Source organism: Carya illinoinensis, chromosome 4 (genome assembly GCF_018687715.1).
Source record: "Carya illinoinensis cultivar Pawnee chromosome 4, C.illinoinensisPawnee_v1, whole genome shotgun sequence".
Classification (NCBI taxonomy): domain Eukaryota; kingdom Viridiplantae; phylum Streptophyta; class Magnoliopsida; order Fagales; family Juglandaceae; genus Carya; species Carya illinoinensis.
The window spans coordinates 6,447,703-6,467,745 of record NC_056755.1 but is presented as its reverse complement, the minus strand read 5'-3'; the positions used below and the strand labels follow the sequence as shown (position 1 = coordinate 6,467,745).

The 20,043-nt window shown below is 33.3% G+C and overlaps 3 protein-coding genes across 11 annotated transcripts; 1 reads left to right on the top strand and 2 right to left on the bottom strand.

Moving 5' to 3' along the window:
* Positions 1-2,851: 2,851 nt before the first annotated feature.
* On the bottom strand, positions 2,852-6,342 carry LOC122306596 (protein phosphatase inhibitor 2-like). Of its 3 annotated transcripts, none has more exons than XM_043119023.1 (5): positions 6,209-6,342; positions 5,210-5,327; positions 4,301-4,413; positions 3,845-4,024; positions 2,852-3,281 (listed from the first exon to the last, which is right to left on the bottom strand). In XM_043119023.1, the coding sequence occupies exons 2-5, from the start codon at positions 5,230-5,232 to the stop codon at positions 3,016-3,018; spliced, it is 582 nt and encodes a 193-aa protein (XP_042974957.1). In that variant the 5' UTR covers positions 5,233-5,327; positions 6,209-6,342; the 3' UTR covers positions 2,852-3,015. The 3 variants fall into 3 exon arrangements, with proteins under 3 accessions (XP_042974957.1, XP_042974958.1, XP_042974959.1); XM_043119024.1 differs by having other exon boundaries at positions 5,274-5,327; XM_043119025.1 differs by lacking the exon at positions 6,209-6,342 and adding an exon at positions 6,052-6,186 and having other exon boundaries at positions 5,274-5,327.
* A 1,134-nt stretch (positions 6,343-7,476) lies between these two features.
* On the top strand, positions 7,477-11,256 carry LOC122306589 (ADP-ribosylation factor-related protein 1-like). Of its 7 annotated transcripts, none has more exons than XM_043119015.1 (8): positions 7,477-7,612; positions 8,594-8,800; positions 8,954-9,094; positions 9,364-9,472; positions 9,600-9,661; positions 10,244-10,347; positions 10,474-10,587; positions 11,043-11,256. In XM_043119015.1, the coding sequence occupies exons 2-7, from the start codon at positions 8,708-8,710 to the stop codon at positions 10,580-10,582; spliced, it is 618 nt and encodes a 205-aa protein (XP_042974949.1). In that variant the 5' UTR covers positions 7,477-7,612; positions 8,594-8,707; the 3' UTR covers positions 10,583-10,587; positions 11,043-11,256. The 7 variants fall into 7 exon arrangements, with proteins under 7 accessions (XP_042974949.1, XP_042974948.1, XP_042974951.1 ...); XM_043119014.1 differs by having other exon boundaries at positions 10,947-11,256; XM_043119017.1 differs by having other exon boundaries at positions 10,942-11,256.
* Positions 11,257-11,443: 187 nt separating this feature from the next.
* Positions 11,444-13,726, bottom strand: LOC122308028 (methyl-CpG-binding domain-containing protein 13-like). Its single transcript, XM_043121185.1, has 2 exons — positions 13,343-13,726; positions 11,444-11,729 (listed from the first exon to the last, which is right to left on the bottom strand). Exons 1-2 carry the CDS (start codon positions 13,424-13,426, stop codon positions 11,571-11,573), a joined length of 243 nt encoding a protein of 80 aa, XP_042977119.1. The 5' UTR covers positions 13,427-13,726; the 3' UTR covers positions 11,444-11,570.
* Between the last annotated feature and the right edge of the window lie 6,317 nt (positions 13,727-20,043).

Sequence of the window (20,043 nt, the reverse complement as noted above, 5' to 3'; positions counted from 1 at the left end):
AATTTAAATTTTAAATATAAATAAATTAGTATTGATATGTAAATTAATATACGACTTCATTTTTATGTAATAAAATATATATTAAATATTATTTTAATATCTATTTTTTTAAAAAGATAAATTTAGATAAATAATTAAATAATATTAGATACAATTTGAATATCTGTACATACTCTCGTCATAAAAATAGTAAGATTTATTATTAAAAAATAACTTTTTTTATTATATATATAATGTAAATCTTCTATTTACATATTTTTTAATAAAAATACTAGTTTGTCAGAGGTTTTGCCCCCGTAGAATTTGACTGTTAGTGTATTTTAATATTTTAATTTTTTTCAAATGTTTAAACAAGTTACTGCTAATATATTTGTATAGTTTTTAAAGAAATTTTAAAGATGTTTAAAAAATATAGATAAAAAAAAAAAAAGTGAAATTGCATTAGGGCAATACATGCTGGAGGAAGAGTAGCAGGATTTTATTTTAAAGAATTTGTATACCTTATAACTATAAAAATCATATTCGATTGTAATTAATTTGTGATGAGAAATTGTATTTATATTTTTAAACATAAATGATATTTGTAGTTGTAGTTATGCAAGCACCATACAGTCTTTTTAAAAAAATAAATTAATATGAGATCTACATGAAAAAAATAACTTTTTAATTGTGAATCTTATTATTTTTCAAAGTGATTGCACGGTATTTATATATTCAACACTATATGTAGAATTACTTATTTTAAAAATATGCAAGCTCGTAGACTTATATTGAAAAAGGTCGATAAATATGAGATCCATGTTAAATTTTTTTTTTTTTAATAATGGATTACATTTTTCTTAAAAAAAAATAATAAAAGTGCAAAAATTTTGAAAAAATCTAATTGTAAGCACAACTACATATTAATATGTGCACTAATATAATGTAATTGATCAAAAAGTAGATTTTATTAAAAATAATGTTAATTTAAATTTTGAATATGAAAGAATCAGTTTTAATATACAAATTAGTACACGACTTTACTTATACGTAGTAAAACTTAAAAATCTTACTCATCTCATAACTGTATCTATGATTGCTATATTATATATTCAACATTTGTATATGTTAGCAGTGAAGAAAAAAGGGCACAATTTGGATAAGTTTTGACGTAAAACTAGCTTGATGGTTTTAAAAAAGCTGAATTAATGTAGAATTACAAAAGAAATACAAATATGAAGAATTTCCGGGTTCATCAATCATTATTCTCAATTGTTATATCTTAATTTTAAGAAAAAAAAAAAAAACCAAAAATATAGACAATGGTCACGATTTTCACGAAATGGTTGCCTCTAGAATGGCAACATCGACGGAATTTATTCGACACAAAAGGTAGCAAAGTGCATTCCAGGAGACTCTCTTTTTGTGTGGGCTACTACTTGTGGACCAAAAGTATGGCTGCTTCCCAAAATATCTGTTGAATTTTTGGTCAATATCTGTTAGTTTTCTTTGCTTCTTTCTTTTTTTTTTTTTTTTTTTTTTTTCAGTAAAAACTTATGAGTAAAAACTTATCATTTCATATAAGGAACTTCTATAATCACGTGCAAAGAGAATAATTACGCTAATTACCCCACCTCTTATTTTGTTTAAAAAATAAAGAAAAAAAAGGAAAACTTTTTATCCTCCCTATTTCCATAACTCACGAGTTAAAACAGATTTGTCTGTTCATAACAATGACAAAAGAGCAGAGCAGCAAATACTGTAGGCTAAGGCCACCCTGTCAAAAGAAGAGTTGGATACTGTGATGGAGTATTTATACCAAGATAAGGAAACATAGATAGTGACTGAAGAACAGTACTTTTGCTCGTGCTGGCCGCTGGGTCCCAAAATCCAGTCCTCGCAAATGCTCGAGTTCGAGTGATTTATATCAGGTTCTGTTTTTGTTTTGTTTTATTTTTATTTCTTTTTGAAAATTCACAATATCGCAGAGGATAAGGCCGAGCTGCAAAGAGAGAGATATCAAGAGCATATTCGGAAAGCAAGGGAGTCCATTGAAGTCTCTCTCTGTCTCTGATTTGAACATTTACATTATTGTTTTAAAGTTAAATGAAATGGGTTGGGTAATGCCATAAGGAAGAATAATATTCACGATGGTACACAGGCCATGTGGGTTGTAGCGTGGGCAAACTTTGTCTGCTTTTGCCAAAAGGAGGAAGACGGTATTGGTGTCCAAGGTTGGTGATAGCAATTGCCCATTGAACGAGTGGGCGTGGGCACGACATTTGGAGAAGATGGATGACACACACAGACACGAATACTCAACAATTCAAAACTCGACTCAACTCAAAAAGAATAATGACCATATAAAATAGGCTCGATTCGTAACATATATGTAGTAGGAATTACAGCCTAATTCATGATGTAATGAATCAGTTTATGATAAGAAGATCCTCAGTCACACAGATTTCGGGTTTTTGGAATTATATATCGACACTCAGTAAACGTACTTTGGCTAGGCTACCCAAGGTAAAGATCCAAGATTGGATCCCATTCCGTAATTAAATAAGTGATTAACCAATAAAGCAACGAAAAACATAACAAAAATGACCTTCAGACAAGCCATATATCTGTTCAACAAAAACCCTACTGCTGCACGAGGCTTGGATACACTACTGCAAACACTATTGCCAACACTAATCCGCTCAAACAGCCACAAAAAATTTAAAAAATAAAACAAAAAGAAAAAAAATAAAAAGTGGTAGGGCTTAGATCAGAAAGAAGCTGCTCTTAGCTCATACCTAATTGGGACCACACAGTTGGGTAGTTACTACTAGAATAGGATAAATTGCTTAGTCAAGTGAATGGGCTAAGATGGTTCAAGGAACAGTCACATTAACATGTCATAATGTAAAAAATAAATTATTCACAAAAGCAATGACAGAAACTAGCCATACAAGTTTGTTCTTACCAGAAAACCACAAAACTGTTAACAATATGCAGTGACATTTTCAGTTTCTTAAGCCATGACTGTCTTGATTAAGCTCCATTAGCCGGAGGTGCAGAAGATTTTTGGGGCAAAGTTGCAGTACCTTCTTCATCGATGTCTATTTCCTTCACACCAGCAGTTAACGATGAAGATGCATCACATTTCCCAATCCTTTCCATATCACCTTCGCCGTCCTCATCAACTTCGTCCTCAATAAACGAACCATTATGCCGAAGTTCTTTTATTTTCCGAAATTCATCATAGTGAGCTCTTCTGTGCTCCCTAAAACTCATACCATTCCTCTCGGTCTCAGAATCTGAGTTTTTCCCACAAATATAGACAACAGAGGGCATATATCATAAAGGGGAGAGGTATATGCAAAATTAAGTATTCAATTTCAAACTACAAAAGTGTTCCAAGAGGGACCGCCAGGAAAGAAGAGAAATATTTTGATGATTTTATATCCTTTAGAACTAGCCAACTGCTATCATTGAACAAGATTAGAACTAAAGTACTCAAAATTTTTTGACCAAATTGTTAACAGAAGAATATTACATAAGAATATGTTCAAGACTGATAGATGGCACCCTCCTAAATCTCAGCAACAATCTTAGATGTCTTTTAAGAACAATCAACATATGCTGTGAATATTATAACATATGCAACTCCAACTAAATCCATCTATTAGGTCATGTTTCAATAAATAAGCATGGGATATGGTTCCTACCTGCTCTGTTTTGAATACCTTGAACATTGTGATCAATTAAGATGATTAAGCACAAAATAGATCCAACACTTAATTAAAAAATATGGAAATGAAGATTAATAAGAGTGGATGAATAAAAAGGTGAAAACTGAAGAGAAGCACATCATGAAAACCTTCATCATCCTGCTCCATAGCATCTCCCTCATCCTCAGATGATGTCCAGCCACCTGACTTCTGGCCATCGCTTGTACTTGAAGATGAAGCCACATCACTCAAAGCAGTTCGTATTGCTTCAGCATGCATTGCATTGCCAACACATTCGTCAAATCTACTCCGTACAGGAGACAAAGATCCTACGCCGTTCAACGTAATCCAAATAGCATTGATTTAGAAAAATGGAAAAACCTTTCTTAAAGCAGGTATAAGCTCTCAGATGCTAGAATAAATCAACTTGATTTGGTCCTTCAAGCATTTGAAATCCTTTACATAGTGGTGCTTAGAGCAAGAATGGCATCACTCGTTGCTTTTAGTATATATACATCAATATACATAGATGATTAGTTTGACGGGGAATCTGTGGAAGGGATTCCCTTTTTTTAGGGGGATTCCAAAATGTAACTCGGACTCACCATCATCATCAATCATGGGGTGATATGGTGTCTTGGGTTCAGTGATTTTCTGCCTCACAGGCTTATTTGCTTCAATATCCTCCAAATTAGCCTCATCCCATCTCACACGGCCCCTGTTATCCAAATGGGAAGAAATGCTAAGATATTAGTATATATTGAAATTAAAATTCATAATATAGAACAGTTAAAAACTCAATAACAAAGAATACATAATACTATACAGAAATAGAAGGGCACAAACTGAATATCCTACTGGAAAACGTGGAAAGTAAAACTGGAAAGTACAATCCCCAAAAAGATCTTGCACCCACTGTACCAATTAGTCCCATGGGCCATAAACTATGGCTGCTGAATCCAGATAACTATGGTAGTGCACTTTGGGATGTTAAGCTGATTTTTGAAATAGAAAAAGCAAAATTTTCTTCTAATAAATTAAACAAAAATTGCAATAACACTTGTTCATGCTTTGCTTCTACAACTTCCAGACACACTCTATGGTTGTAAGGAAATAAACCTTCCACTTTGATGTCTTTATATTTTAAGACAAACCCAAATACACAATCTCACCCGCCCAAACCCCGGATGTCTGAGTCTACAGCTCATTCCAACCCTGCCTTTTGGCCGCATCCTAACAAGTTATAATTTATCTCTCTTTTCATGAAAATTTGTTTAATGAGTTTCCAGAGTTTTCATAAATTTAGTTTTTCTAAAAATTTTTCCTCTAAAATAATGAGTATCTGTAACATCTATATAATTCATATTGTAACATCCACTTCATCCCTATCATCATCTAAAATAATCCTAATCACTGAACACCTCACTTCTGAAGATCTGATGATAATCAACTTCTTGATTGATTATTATCTCCAAAATTCTATATCTAAAGGTGAACACAAAATCCTTTCTTACCATGTTTCAAGAAACAAAATCATTTACAACTTTTGATAAAATCTCAAGAGAATGTGTAAATTACTTCATTTTGCTGATGTCCTCAGATGGCAAACAGCAGCACAATCACCTAATTCCCCTGAAAAAAACAAATTGTCAAAACCTCTAGTTAAATTCTCAACACTAAACACCAGTGGTATTGATTATAACGGGGTATCTACAGAAATATGAGAAAGGAGGGAGAAAATTTAAGCATTAATGAGTGAAAGTGACACGCGGAAGAGATATTATCAAACCATTTACAAAAAGGGGAAATCACAAGCAGAAACGCAGCAAGAAGCAATGCATATAAGAAATCTCATGATATTCACCTTCCAAGTAGCCCATCAACATAAAATCTTCAAGTAAGGAATAGGATCACATAGAAGCAAAAATGAATATTCTCACTCAAATCTATCTTACGGAAAATAAGTCTTATCATAAAACTTGTTATTGTATCTGAATCTAAGACACCATTTCCTTAAAGTACTCGGTCAACACTCGAAGGCAAAGAGGATTCTAAAAAACAAAAGAAGCAGGTACAAACACGAGCACATCTAAGATTGCAAAAAATTGAAAAAATCCTTCTGCGAAAACAGCAGCGAGTCGACGAAACCTAAGTATGAATTTTACAAAACTCAAACACAATTAATTGAACCGCGAAATCCAACAAAGACGAAATTCACAGGCTAAAACCATGTAACCTATCAATTTAGAAAAAAATCGGTGGAGCCACAGATCAACAATGTATAATAGCATCAAACACAACGTTGACAATATTGAAAACATAAATCTCTACATCCAAGAAGAGATGGATGCCTTACACTCCGTTTTGATCGCTCGAGAAAAAACGGGGTCATCTCAATGTTATATTATGGAAGGAATCCATATTTTTTTTAGGGTTCTGGAGAATCAAACAGATGATAGAATATATAAATTTAAGGAGTGAAAAACGTTAAAATCAAGATTAACGAGTTTAACCTGTTAGAGAACGAAATTTTGCGAGCGAGTTTGTTCGAACTTTTAGACGAGCGAAAAGGAGAAAGGGAGAGGGCGTTCGTTCAGTTTTTTTATTACATTTTCCTAAGTGTTTTTTCGCTTTCCGTGATTACCCTTCTTCTGACTATAACCGTATATTATGCATGGAAATAAATTATGAAAAAAGCTGTTTGTTATTTCTACATTACATATTAATTAATATGTAATTTATTATTTTTAATATATAAATACATATATATTTATACATCAATATGAATATTTAAATATAAAAATAAAAAGATAAATCATATGTTAGTGTATGAAGTAGGAGGTGATCAGTATAATTTCTCATTAATTAATATTAGAACAACAAAGATAAGTGAAATAATAAAAAATTTCATAAAAATAAATTTATAAATTAACATATTTTTATATTAGATCTATTTTATAATATAATTATTTTTATAATCTCAATTAAGACATCAAACTATGCTAATTTTTGAATTTATTTTTATAAAATCTTTATATAGTTAAAGTATTTCTCTTTAACAAAATACTTTGAAATGAAAGAAAGATAAATGTATATAAAACATTTTATAATATTTATATTATTTAAAACTTTATAAGATAGTAATAAATATTTCAAGGTCTATTTCATACATTTATTTCTCCCATTTTAGGTTTAGATTCGAATAAAAACTTTTAAAAATTTGATATTGTTATGTATACCTAAAATGGTTAATGTAGAGATATATATTATTAAAATAAATGTTTCAATTACAAATTTTTTTTATAAAAATAAATTTAAAATTTACAAACTGACTTGATTTGATATCATATGTCAAATTATAAAATTATATTTATTATAAAATAAATATAATGTATTATATAAGATTACGTCAAATCTTTAAATATAATTTTATAAAATATTTTTGTAGTTATAGTATCTCTTGTTATTAAAAGAGACTACACAATACAAATACATAAGAGATATTTTGATCTTTTTGTTTTTAAAAATAATAAAATAAAATTAACAATATTAAGTTAGAAAGAATGTTTATTGGATGTAAAAAAAATGTTATTGTTTTTATTTAAGTTGTGAGAAAAATTTATTGGTTCGAAATTTTGTTATAAGAAATAAATATAAACATCCAATGAGACATGGCCAATCAGATCTAACCACATCAACTATCCGACAGTAGATGGTCAGTTTCTATCAATGGCCACTAACATGAAGTGAAAACTTTCAGAAAGGGTAAAATGGGTATCAGGGTAAAAAAATAAGAGGAAGGGGGACACGTCACCGACACATTGCTTGAGAAAAAAAGTAAAAGTTGTCGCTCAGGAGCTCATTTTGCAGGCAACGAAGTCAGAAAGAATCACAGCTGCTCTTCGACGCCGCTACAGGTTTCGACTTCGATCCTTCGTTCGACTATTCTATCTTGTTTTGTCTTTTCCAACCTTGACATCATTTATGAATTCAACTTTCATTTATCTTAATAGATGAAACCCATGCATGATGATTCTTTCTTGATCTGGTTCTTTTTTTATTACGGCTTTTATTTTCAGCAGGGAAAAATGACTAGGTATCTGCCGATTGTCAAAATTTATCACTGTATAAGATTGTGGTGGAAGTTAGTTTCGCGATGTTGAGGAACAAAAATACATTTTCGATGATAATAAACCCCTAGGGGTTGACTCAAGTGGTAAAAGCCTTGGTCTTTGTGGTGTGCTCCTTCTAAGATCCAAGGTCTGAATCTCACCGAGTGCAAACAATCTCTAGGACCATCGAAACGAGCAATTTTTTCCTTAAATTACTTGAGGTGCACTTGCGAAAACTTATTGTCCAGAGCCTGTGCATCTTGGGATTGGTCGGAATGCTGTTCCCGGACCACCCGGTGCCAATAAAAAAAATAATCACAATTTTTGCTATCTTGATTTGCTCATATTCTAATTTTTCAGATTGTGCTTGTATATTTATCTTCTGTTCTTTGGGGTTACTTCGGCGTTTGTGCCTTTGTAGGTTTGTTAATTGGGTTTAGAATGTTAGGCGTTCCAAAAACAGTATTATGTAATTTTCTTTCATAGAAAAGTGTGGGGAGCAAAAAATTGTTGATTGGAATGAACTCAATCGATTGTAACCTTCTTAGATGTACTTTGAAAAGGCAAAGTGAAAATGATTTGGCTGAAACTTGATAACTTGGGGAAGAAAATGAACAACAACTACAGTTCTGCCAAAATTTCACACCATGGGACCCTAGGCAATGCAGACGGCCTAACCAGCAAATCAATAGTAGTAATGCAATGAGAGATTGGGCCCTTAAAACTTGAATCTTCGTTTCTGTTCTATTTGCCACGTAATATTTACCATATCTATTCCTTCTCCAGGGGGCATCAAACTGAGAGTGAAAGCCGGATCAAATAAGCTGTTATGACTTCCTTTTCTTTCTGCCCTTGAAGGTTAGAAGGAACAGGCGATAAGGAAGAGAAAACAAATCAGAGATGTTCTCATTGTTTTATGGGCTTTGGAAGTATATGTTTAGTAAGATTGAGTTTCATATCCTCATTCTTGGAATTGACAAGGCTGGGAAAACAGTAATGCGTCATCTTCTTATTTTCTGTTTAGACTTTAGAATACTTAACTCTTTTGGATGGTTTTAAATAATAGTCCTCAACTTAACCTTTATCTATGTTGAAACTATCTGCTGGATTTCACTCATAATCCCTGTATAATCTATTCAATTGTAGGCTTTGTTGGAAAAGTTGAAGTCGGTGTATTCAAACTTGGAAGGCCTCCCTCCTGATCGAATTGTTCCTACCGTAGGACTCAATATAGGTCGTATTGAAGCATCAAATACAAAACTTGTGTTCTGGGACCTTGGAGGTCAGGTATGCCAAATTCACACATAAAAAGTATGCAATTTTTTACTATTTTTGCACACAGAGGCATGCCCACACCCATTACCTGAGAAATAACATTTTGTTTGAAGCAGTGTAAGACTATCGCGAATGGTGCAATTGTTTATACTAGTGCAATTGTTTTTTTGTTTTTGGTTTTATTTTTTTGGGTTTGGGTGTTCTTTCCTCTTTTTGTGTGTGTTGGGGGTGGGGGTGTTGTTTATGGATTAGTCCCTGATGCAAGATTTTGATCCTATCAGCCTGGTCTACGTTCTATTTGGGAGAAATATTATGAAGAAGCACATGCCGTGATATATGTAATTGATGCTGCTTGTCCGGCACGCTTTGAAGATTCAAAATCTGCACTGGGTAAGTGATGCTCCTTTTGACTTGTCAATGCATATTGCTGACTGAATCAACCACAATTTTAATAGTAGTGAAGATTTGTTGGAGTTACCACTTCAATTATGCACTAATACCTTTAATTTAATACCAGAAAAGGCTCTTCGACATGAAGATTTGCAAGGAGCCCCTCTTTTGATATTAGCAAACAAGCAGGTGAGATCAGCTGTTGCTCAAAATAGATTCCAAATCTTGTTCTCAAATTCCCAACAATATGATGGAAATTTTTAGCATATTGCACTTGCATTTTCTTTAAGTTAATGAAGAATGCTGGCTATGTTGGAAATTGGAAAACATTGTGTATGATTTATTCTTCAGGTGAATATCTTATTCTAATTCACAATGTCTCTGTCTTCCTCTCTCTGAGTTGGGATTCTTTACTATGACATAGTAAAACCTTTATTGTCTATGAATCATTTTTCTGTTCCTCTTCTGCTGTACTTGCATCATTGATCTTTTGATGTAGTTTCATTTTGTCTCTTAAGAACTTTGGCCTCTGATGAAACTATTATATCCATTCTATTTTGCTTTATATGGAGAACTAGGAAATACTTGATGAGGGCATGATATCTTGAGAATGAAAACGTTCTCTACATTGCCTTTTCTTTCTTTGTAAGAAATGAATGGAGAGTCATGGGTTTCTCGTCTTTCATCTTCTTAGTGTTTTTAAATGACTGGTCTTAGCCACTTAGTAAATGATGGTAATATTCACTTAGTTACATAACATTTTGATGGCAGGATCTTGCTGAAGCCGTATCAGCCGAAGAACTTGCCCGATACTTTGATCTTAAAAAATTGGATGAAAGGGTTTACATGTTTGAAGGTGTTTCAGCATATGATGGGTAAGTAGATGTATCAAACTGGTTGCCGTGTGATTCCAGTTTTTTATATTCTTTACTAGCATGGTTTCTCAGATTCATCAAATGTTAAAAGTGCACAACCACCAAATTTCTGAAATTTGATTACAGGATGGGGATTAAAGAAAGTGTAGAATGGCTAGTGGGTGCAATGGAGAGAAGCAAGAGAACTGAAACGTTAAGAGTTCGTGCAGGCGTAACTGGCTCTGCTACTGCATAGAAGAGGTTATATCACATTGAAGTTGTATTTATTATTTATTTTTATTTTTTTTGCCTCACTTTTAAATTCTGGAGATAAATCAGGTTTTAGTATTAGATTCTAAATGATTACAAATTAGTTTTCTTTTAAATACATAGTTGGCCTAGTAGTGCTTATTGTAATTTCACCAACAGAATTGCAAATAATACTTATTATTACTCGTTTTATCTTCTGATTTGTATTACAGTAAAGAGAAATTTGGATGGGCAATGGGTAGTGGGTAGTGGGTACCTTACCTTTATATTCTCTCTCTCTATTTTTGTGTAATTGTTGATTTATTGATGACTGATGAGAACTCATCTTCCCTATCTTTACGCTAGGACAGAATTGAGCACCGTGCTTGTAATTTCGTAAAGAGAAACTTGAAAAAGAATAACTTAATTCTGGTTCGTTCTTCTCTGCTTTCTCACCAACCAAGCAGGTTAACATCACATCATACCTTCTGGCCTCCACAAATTAGTCACGTCAGCGACTTTTGGTCTTAGACCCTTATTTCACTTCTCCAACCAATTCTTGTACTCGAAGACCAATTTGTATTACGTAAAAGCTTGTATGCCGCTCGGCAGCTACAGTGTATTGGTATAGGTATATTGCTACAGTGTATTATTAATGATTAAAAAATAATTTTTAGTCTATTGGTATTTTTTTTTAAATATATTAAAAAATGTGATAGAAAGGAAAAATAAAAAGGTGACTAGCGGTATAAACCAGCGCTGCACCCTTTGTATATATCATCTTCGGTTTGATTAAAGGGATTAAACCCATTTAATCTCCATTAATTCCATGCTGGATTGTATTGGGTTCGTTGGTTATAATAAAAGATGTCAAACTCTAAATACGAGTGTTGGATTCAAGTTGTGTCAAGTCGAACGAGTCAGATCCCTCATTCCTTTGAAATAACCAAATAATAAGACAAGGATATGAACAGTGAAGTGGGTAAATTCAGTAACTATGGACCTACCAAGATGTTATCATCTCCCAACAACACACCAATTATACCTTTGCCCTTTGGCTTGAATGCAAGCCTTCCTAATTTCCCAGTTTCAAGATAGCGAGATACATCCTTCATAGAGCGGAAGACATATCCACTGACAGGATCGGTGTAGAGCTGCAGAAAGCAAAATATTGATCAGGACGTATTCTTTTCTCTGGCAGAAGTAGATAATATCTAGAGCACAACAATTTGTGGATAATAGATGATGAAGCCAAGCTCATCAAGAAACTAAAAATATAAGGTGACCCATGAAAAAGACATACAGAAGACTTCCAATTAAATGACCCTGAAAAGTATTGCGAACTAGAAAAATATAATTATGATGCCAGAAAAGGGAATTAGAGTTTAAGCACCGCATCTCTTCTGATCTTATGACCTTTTTTTGTTATCGTTTTCTTTGATCCATCCTGAAGGCATACGAATTAGATCATCTTGTGAAGATAAAATGGAGCTCCTGTATACTAAATGATATTTTCTGTGTGCTGGTGTCTTCATTTTAATAATAATCAAAAGTAAAGGAGAATAATATGCTAAAAATGTGTTGGCATATTACATACCATATCTTATTTTTTCTATTGACTTATTGGAATGACATATCACTTCATGTAAGTTTTATATATATATATATATATATATATATATTTATATTTCTTATTAAGTTCAGTTGACAGGAGGTTTTCTATATTAGACCTCCCAAGCAACTATAAGGCTTCCCCACAATTTTGCCCGTACAGATGAGGTAGGGAAGGGGAGGGAGGGAGGGATAGCATGCAGATCCAAAGTCCAAACACAAAAACCCTCTACAAAATCTTTACAGAGTCCCGAATCCAACATTAATGGACCAAGGGCATCAAATAGGCATGCCGGGTATGTAGCATCGTTTGTGGTCGCTATCATAAAGAGATCTCCTTAAGGAATACATGCCACTGAAAATTTGTGAGCATCCGCATTGGAAGGATACTTCACCACCAGTACCAGCACTCAGTCACACTGCAAGGCCTCCCTTTTTTTGATAAGCAAATGTATTCTTGAAGGTAATTGCCGTCGGGAAATGGCACAAAAAACACATCAGAAACAAATTGGGAACTCTTTCATAATATTTCTATTAAGAAAAAACTTATTTCCAAAACCAAGGAGGCACAAATTTCTGTTCTGTATTTTTATTCTCTATGATTCCTAAGAGGAACTCTCTAAGGTCCTATCCAGCATAAGAACATCGATTTTCTTTTAATCTTACTGTAGTCATCCACATTCTTCTATGATCTCTATTCTTGATATTACATTTGTAATCACAACATACACACCAAAACTTTCCATCTTTTGGCTTTGAGAAATCTCCAAGTAATACAGTTCCTTAAATCAGACAGCAAGTTTTCCATGTAACATATATGGAATCTATAAACACGTCTTCCATTCTCTATACTGCATCGCCCCAGTAGGAAACTCAAACTCAGCGATAAATGAATTTGAATAATGTCAGTAGCTTAACGTTCACAAAGAAACTGTCATTTCTGAAAGCACAAAAATTCTCTTTTTCAAAGCTGTCTATAAACCAGAAATAGAAACTTATCAGAGAAATCAAAAGCTAAAATAAATAGTCCCAACAGAAACCTTATATAGAAGATCTAGCAAATTTATGAAACATCAAGCTTGAAATGGGAGAGGGTAAGTTATAATCTTGTGACTCAAAATAACGCCTTATTTTTTTTTTATCTCCCTCTCTTTACCTTCTCTCTTTTGCCGTTCTTTCTCAACCTCACTTCCACGTTCCAACCCGGTGGAAGGCAGTCCACAGAACTCCGGTCCGTCATTTTCCTCCGGAATCTAGCTTTCTTCGTCTACGATCTTCGAAAAATGACTACCTCTCTCACTCACTCTCTCTCTCTCTCTCTCTGTGAGTCTGTTTGTGTCTAGACTCTAGAGTCGAGCCCTCAAGAGCAGAGCATGGTGAGAGCGTTGGGTTTGACCAATGGTGAACTCCGGAACCACGTGTTCCTAAACTCCAGAGTTCCAAATTCCAATGCAATCGGTGCGGCCCAAAAACTTGCCTGAGACCTGCACTTTGTCCTCTGCAGTCACTTTTCCATGCTGTTCCCTGACACGTGCTGCTTCCTTCTGTACAACATCTGTGTTTGAAACTATTCTGTTGATAATTAATAACCTACATGGTATTTAGACGTGGAAAATTGGATATATCGTGAGTCTAATCGCCATGAATCATGATGCTGCATAGGACAATTTTTTTTAATATAAAAAAAAAAAAATTAAGAATAAAATGAGACATGCTTTTAAATTACATCAATGTAGATGTGGTTTACAGAGTCGCAGAACTCTTCCCATATATTACACCTATTTTACCAGTTTTATGGACTGAAAAGAATTTATAATGTAGAGACGGTTACAAATAAAAGATTGATGCAAGAAAAAGAAACTGAAATGAATAGAAAAATTCTTATTGAATTCGTGCCTTGCCTCTTACATGTATCTTTATTTTTATACAAGTAAATAACTAAGGGTATATTGGTAAGCTAACAACAATTACACTGTAACAGAAACAATTACACTGTAACAGAAATAACAGAATTATATCTAATTGAAAATTAACTATCTAATAGTCTCCCTCAAGATGATGTGTATATATTGTGCACATTCATCTTGGACAAAAGGGAGAAGAAAGAATTAGAACCCAATGGTTTAGTTAGCATGTCTGCAACTTGATGAGATGAAGAGATGTGCAAAGTTTTGATTATTCCAGCCTGCACTTTCTCTCTTACAAGATGACAATCCAACTCTATATACTTGGTCCTTTCATGAAAGACTCGATTAGAAGCTATATGCAATGTAGCTTGATTATCACAAAATAATAATGATGTTTTGGAAAATGTTTGATGAAAATCTACAAGTAAAGAATGAATCCATGTAATTTCACAGACTGCACACGCCATAGACCTGTACTCAGCTTCAGCAGATGACCTTGAGATTGTCTTCTATTTCTTTGATTTCCAAGATACAAGAGAATCTCCAATGAACACACAAAAACCAGAAACTGATCTTCTTGTGTCAGGGCAGCTAGCCCAATCTGAATCAGCAAATGCTTTGATGTGTATAGAAGAGGATGCTGAGAAGAAAAGTCCTTGTCCTGGAGCCTTTTTGATATATCTTAATACCCTCAAAGCAGCTTGCATGTGTGGCATTCGTGGTTGATCTAGAAACTGACTTAGGTGATGAACAGAAAATGTAATATTTGGTCGTGTGTTTGTAAGATATATCAATCTGCCAATAAGTCTTCTATAGGTTATAGGATCTTCTAATAACTCTCCATCTTCCTTACTGAGTTTAGAATGAGTATCCATAGGAAAGTTTACTGGTTTAGAACCAAGTAAGCCAGTGTCATCCAACAATTCTAAGGCATACTTTATTTGACAGATTGAAATGCCTTGTTTTGTTCTAGCAACCTCCATCCCCAAAAAATATGTAACAGGTCCAAGCTCCTTTAGTTTAAATTGATTATTGAGATCAGTTTTAATAGTTTCCACTGTCAACATATCATTGCTAGCTAGGAGTATATCATCAACATATACTAACAAGGCTACAAAAACATTTCCTTCTTTCCTTGTGAATAAGGAATAGTCTGACTTGGACTGCTGAAAACCAAGTTGAACTAAAGCTGATGTGAATTTTGAATTCCACTGTCTAGATGCATGTCTTAGGCCATAGAGTGATTTCTGCAATTTACACACTCTAGTGTCCTCCTTTCGAAGATAGCCAGGTGGTAACTTCATGTAAACCTCTTCATCTAACTCTCCATATAAAAATGCATTGTTGACATCAAGATGAATAAGATGCCAACCATGTATTGCAGCTAGGGACAAAATACATCTTACTGTCACCATCTTAGCAACAGGAGAAAAAGTTTCAAAAAAATCAAGACCCTCCTTTTGAGTATACCCTTTTGCTACTAATCTTGCCTTATATCTCTCAATGGAACCATCAGCATTATATTTGATTTTATAGATCCACTTGCAGCCTATAGGAACTTTATTTGGTGGAAGGTCAGTGAGTTTCCAAGTATTGTTTGATTCTAGAGCAGCTAGTTCAAGAGATATAGCTTCTATCCAATGGCTGTGATGTACAGCCTGATGATAGAATTCAGGCTCTACTTGAGATGAAATAGAAACACTAAATGCACGATGAGAGGTTGACAGTTTGGAATATGAAACAAAATCAGAAATGTTATAAGGAGTTTTAGAATGCTTACAGGACATACCTTCAGAAGAGTTGTTAGAGGTAGAAGCTGCTATATTACAATGATAATTCTGCAAGTACCCAGGGGCTTTATGCTGTCTAGTAGATTTTCTCAAACAAGGGAATTGAATCTCATCTTGAATATCAAGTTGAGGGGAAGAAGTGTTTGGGGAATTGTTAGGCTCAGATTGGGAAGGAATACTTGTTGAAGAATTATCTAAAAAATTATTAGAAGCAGCAATATTTTCAGATTGAGATGGATATGGAGGTTGAGTATTTGTAATGGAAACTGTGTCATGAATGTATTGAGGTATGACAACTTGAGATGAGGTGAAACTGGATTGAAGGTTAGAATAGAAATGAAATATGCCCTCTTGAAAAACATCTTTGGAAATGAAAAAAGATTTATTCTCAAGATCAAACAATTTGTATCCTTTTGTGCCAAAAAGATATCCAATGAATATACATTTTCTAGCTCTAGGTGCAAACTTAGACCTATTTTGAGTGAGAGTTGAAGCATAACACAGTGAGCCAAAGACCTTTAAGGTTTTATATGATGGAGTGATTCCATGTAAAATTTCATGGGGAGACTTATTATTTAAAATAGGAGAATGAATCCTATTGATTATATATGTAGCTGTAAGTATGCATTCACCCCAGAAATTTAAAAGAACATTTGATTGAAACCTTAAAGCCCTAGCTACATTGAGAAGATGTTGGTGTTTGCGTTCAACTATTGAATTTTGTTGTGGTGTTTCTACACAAAATTTTTGGTGAACTATTCCTTTTGAAGAGAAAAACTCTATCATGTTAAATTCTGGACCATTATTAGTTCTTACAGTTTTAATTCTTGTTTTGAACTATGTAAGAACTAGATTATAAAATGATATGAATATAGGTCTTACATCTGATTTAGATTTCATAAGATATACCCATGTTGATCGAGAATGATCATCAACTATTGTAAGGAAATATTGAAAATTATCATGAGTAGAAACTGAGAAGGGGCCCCATATATCACAATGTAAGAGATGGAAATGAAAAGTGGCAGTGTATTTATGATTGGGAAATGACAGCCTTTTTTGTTTTGCTATAGGACATACATGACAATGTTTCATTTGTACATCTTTATTTGAACAAACAACCTCTGGAATTGATTTAGAAAGTACTAGCAATCTAGATAGAGATGGATGGCCAAGTCTACAATGCCAAAGATGAAGTTTGGAGTCTATTACTGAATTAATATTTGGCAAATTAGAAAAGCTACAAACAACATTAGCCTGTGGTTGTTGCAGTAGATATAGACCAGTAATTCTTCTACCCTTCCCAATCATCCTCCATGGGGTAAGGCCCTGAATATAGCACTCATTAGTCATAAAAATAAAACAACATTTCTGATGATTTGTTAATTTGGTAACAGAAATCGGATTATAAGAAAAGGATGGTACACAAAGTACATCCTTTAGAATTAAGTTTTCAGATACTCGAACACTACCAATATGTGTAACTGGAGCACTGTCACCATTTGGAAGTTTCACAGATGAATTAACTTTCTGAGTGATGTTTGTAAAGAAATCAACAGAATGTATGATGTGGTCTGTGGCACCTGTATCTATGATCCAGGTGGTTTGATTGAATTTGTTTGGAATACTGAAAATTGATAGGCATGTATGTGATGGATTTATACCTGCTGAAGAAGATAGCAGATTTGGATTTGAAAAAACAGTTGCTGCTTGATGATTGGAAATTTGACTGTTGTGGATTAAAGCAAGTAGTTGCTGACATTCTTCTTGAGAGAAAGGTAGTGAATTTGTTGAATCAATGGGAGTACTCTCAGGTTGAATCATGACATGATTTGCTGTAGAAAACTTTCCTCTCTGTTGCTTATAATTTGGAGGATAGCCATGGATCTTGTAGCACTTGTCTACTGTGTGATTGGTCATTCCACAGTGAGTGCATAACAATTTCTCTTTTCTACTGTTGAACTCAAGATTTCAAGTTTTGTGTAATTATATATTTACACATGGATTTTGATGATAACAAATGAATTCAAAGAATGAAGAAGTCTCAAGCTCAAGTTGTCTACACAATGGAGTCAAGCACATCAAGGAAACAAGCATGAACAAGAAGGGAACAAGTTCACATTAAAATTATAGAGTAATATTGTAAATCTCTTCAAAATTCGAAATTAGGATTAATGTTCAAAATTAATATTTTATCATAAAGCATTAAAATACATTTTTCACATGTGCATGAATATTTTTGAAAATTAAATTTGAAAATTTTAAAAGATGATTGATTGTCATCTTTTACATGTGCATGCCTTGATTAAAGGGTTGAACTTTGAAAATATTAAAGATGATTAATTATCATCTTTCACATGTGCATGTTTTATTTGAATATTTTCAAAAGTGATTGATGCTTTTTTAGACTTATACAAAAGGTAGATGATTTTGTTTGAAAAATTTGAAAAGTAAAGTGTGCTCATTTTGTCATATACAAAAAGTAAAAGATTAGGTTTGAATTTTTTAAAAAGGAAAGTGTGCTCATTTTGTCATATGCCAAAAGTAAAAGATTAAGTTTGATTTTTTTGAAAAAGTGAATGATGTTGTTTTTGACAATTGAAAAAGAAGAACCTTTTATTTGAATTTTTTGAAAAAGTGAATGATGTTGTCTTTGACATGTGAATCTTTTTAAATTTGAATATGAAGTCTCATATGCCTATAAATAGATAATTTGAGAGCTTCAAATTCACAACACCAAGAGCATACAACATTCATTCAAATCTTTCATTCTCTCTTCTCTAAGCATTGAGCCTTAATCCTTGTTCATTTTGAGAGATATAGTTTGCACTGTATTGTTCTTATTTCACTCATTGAGGAGTGTTTTCTGATAACCTACCCACTATCAGCTCTTATATCAAAAAAATGGTGTGTATAACCCTTGTGTGTGTAGAAAGTATTCTACACGGGGAATAGTTGAATCAACACGTGTAAGGTGATTGCAAGTGTAGAGGGTGTTCTACACGGATCCTTTGTAGCGGTGTTGTTCAAAGGTGTAATAGGTTTCTATCTCCACCTGAAGGAGGTTGAATAGTGAATTTGGGAATCCTCAAGGGGTAGCTTGAGGCGAGGACGTAGGCAGTGGGGCCGAACCTCATTAACATACTGAGTTTGCTTCTCTCTTACCCTTACTCTTTATATTTATTGTTATTTCATATTTTGTTTATATTTTATATTATATATTTGATTTATAATTGTTATTTTTTTTTAATACAACTCAATTCACACCCCCTCTTGTGTTAGTCAACTGGGCAACAATTGGTATCAGAGCTAAGAGCTCTATTATAAGATTAACTATCTTTTGAGTTAAGATCTTATGGCTAACATTGCAGCTTCATTTGGTGAAGGTCAATCTAGTAGTCGGCCTCCACTCTTTTGTGGAGATAATTACTCATTCTGGAAAGTTAGAATGAGAATATTTCTTCAAGCTCAAGGTAGAGAAATCTGGAAATGTATTGTAAATGGACCTTATATTCCAACAAAAGTGGTTGATGGAGTAAAGGTCAAAAAAGAAGAAGAAGAGTTTGATCGTGAAGACGATAGACTTTATACTTTAAATTTAACTGCTATGAATTTGTTATATAATGCTCTTAATGGAAATGAGTTTAATAGAATAATGAATTGCGTTACGGCAAAAGAAATTTGGGATAATTTGGAAGTAACTTATGATGGAACTTCGCAAGTCAAGGAATCAAAAATTTATATTCTTACTCATAAATATGAAACGTTTAAGATGAATGATGATGAATCTATTTGTAGTATGCACACTCGTTTTACTAACATCATAAACAGCTTGACAGCTCTTGGCAAAGTTTATTCCAAGGTGGAGATAGTAAGAAAAATTCTCAACTCTTTACCAAAACGTTGGGAATCAAAAGTTGCAGCGATTCTTGAAGCTAGAGACCTCAAGAAGCTCGAAGTCAATGAACTCATCGGGTCACTTATCACCCATGAGTACACATTGAAAAGAGGAGAAGAAGAATGAAAGCCAAAGAAGAGCTTAGCACTTAAAGTTGTTCCTCATGAAAGTGAAAGTGATGAAGATGAGAAAAATGACGATAAAAGTGAAGAAGTTACAATGATAACAAGAAGAATTCAGAGGTTCTTGAAGAAAAATAGAA

Excerpts from the sequence above, each read along its gene's own strand:
- LOC122306589 (XM_043119015.1), top strand. The coding sequence starts at position 8,708 with ATGTTCTCATTGTTTTATGGGCTTTGGAAGTATATGTTTAGTAAGATT. Across the intron at positions 9,662-10,243 it reads TGATATTAGCAAACAAGCAG|GATCTTGCTGAAGCCGTATC; the intron begins GTGAGATCAGCT and ends TTTTGATGGCAG. Across the intron at positions 10,348-10,473 it reads GGTGTTTCAGCATATGATGG|GATGGGGATTAAAGAAAGTG; the intron begins GTAAGTAGATGT and ends ATTTGATTACAG.
- LOC122306596 (XM_043119023.1), bottom strand. The coding sequence starts at position 5,232 with ATGATTTTGTTTCTTGAAACATG. Across the intron at positions 4,414-5,209 it reads ATTTTGTTTCTTGAAACATG|GGGCCGTGTGAGATGGGATG; the intron begins GTAAGAAAGGAT and ends TTTGGATAACAG. Across the intron at positions 4,025-4,300 it reads CCCCATGATTGATGATGATG|GATCTTTGTCTCCTGTACGG; the intron begins GTGAGTCCGAGT and ends TGAACGGCGTAG.
- LOC122308028 (XM_043121185.1), bottom strand. The coding sequence starts at position 13,426 with ATGACGGACCGGAGTTCTGTGGACTGCCTTCCACCGGGTTGGAACGTG. Across the intron at positions 11,730-13,342 it reads AGAACGGCAAAAGAGAGAAG|CTCTACACCGATCCTGTCAG; the intron begins GTAAAGAGAGGG and ends TGCTTTCTGCAG.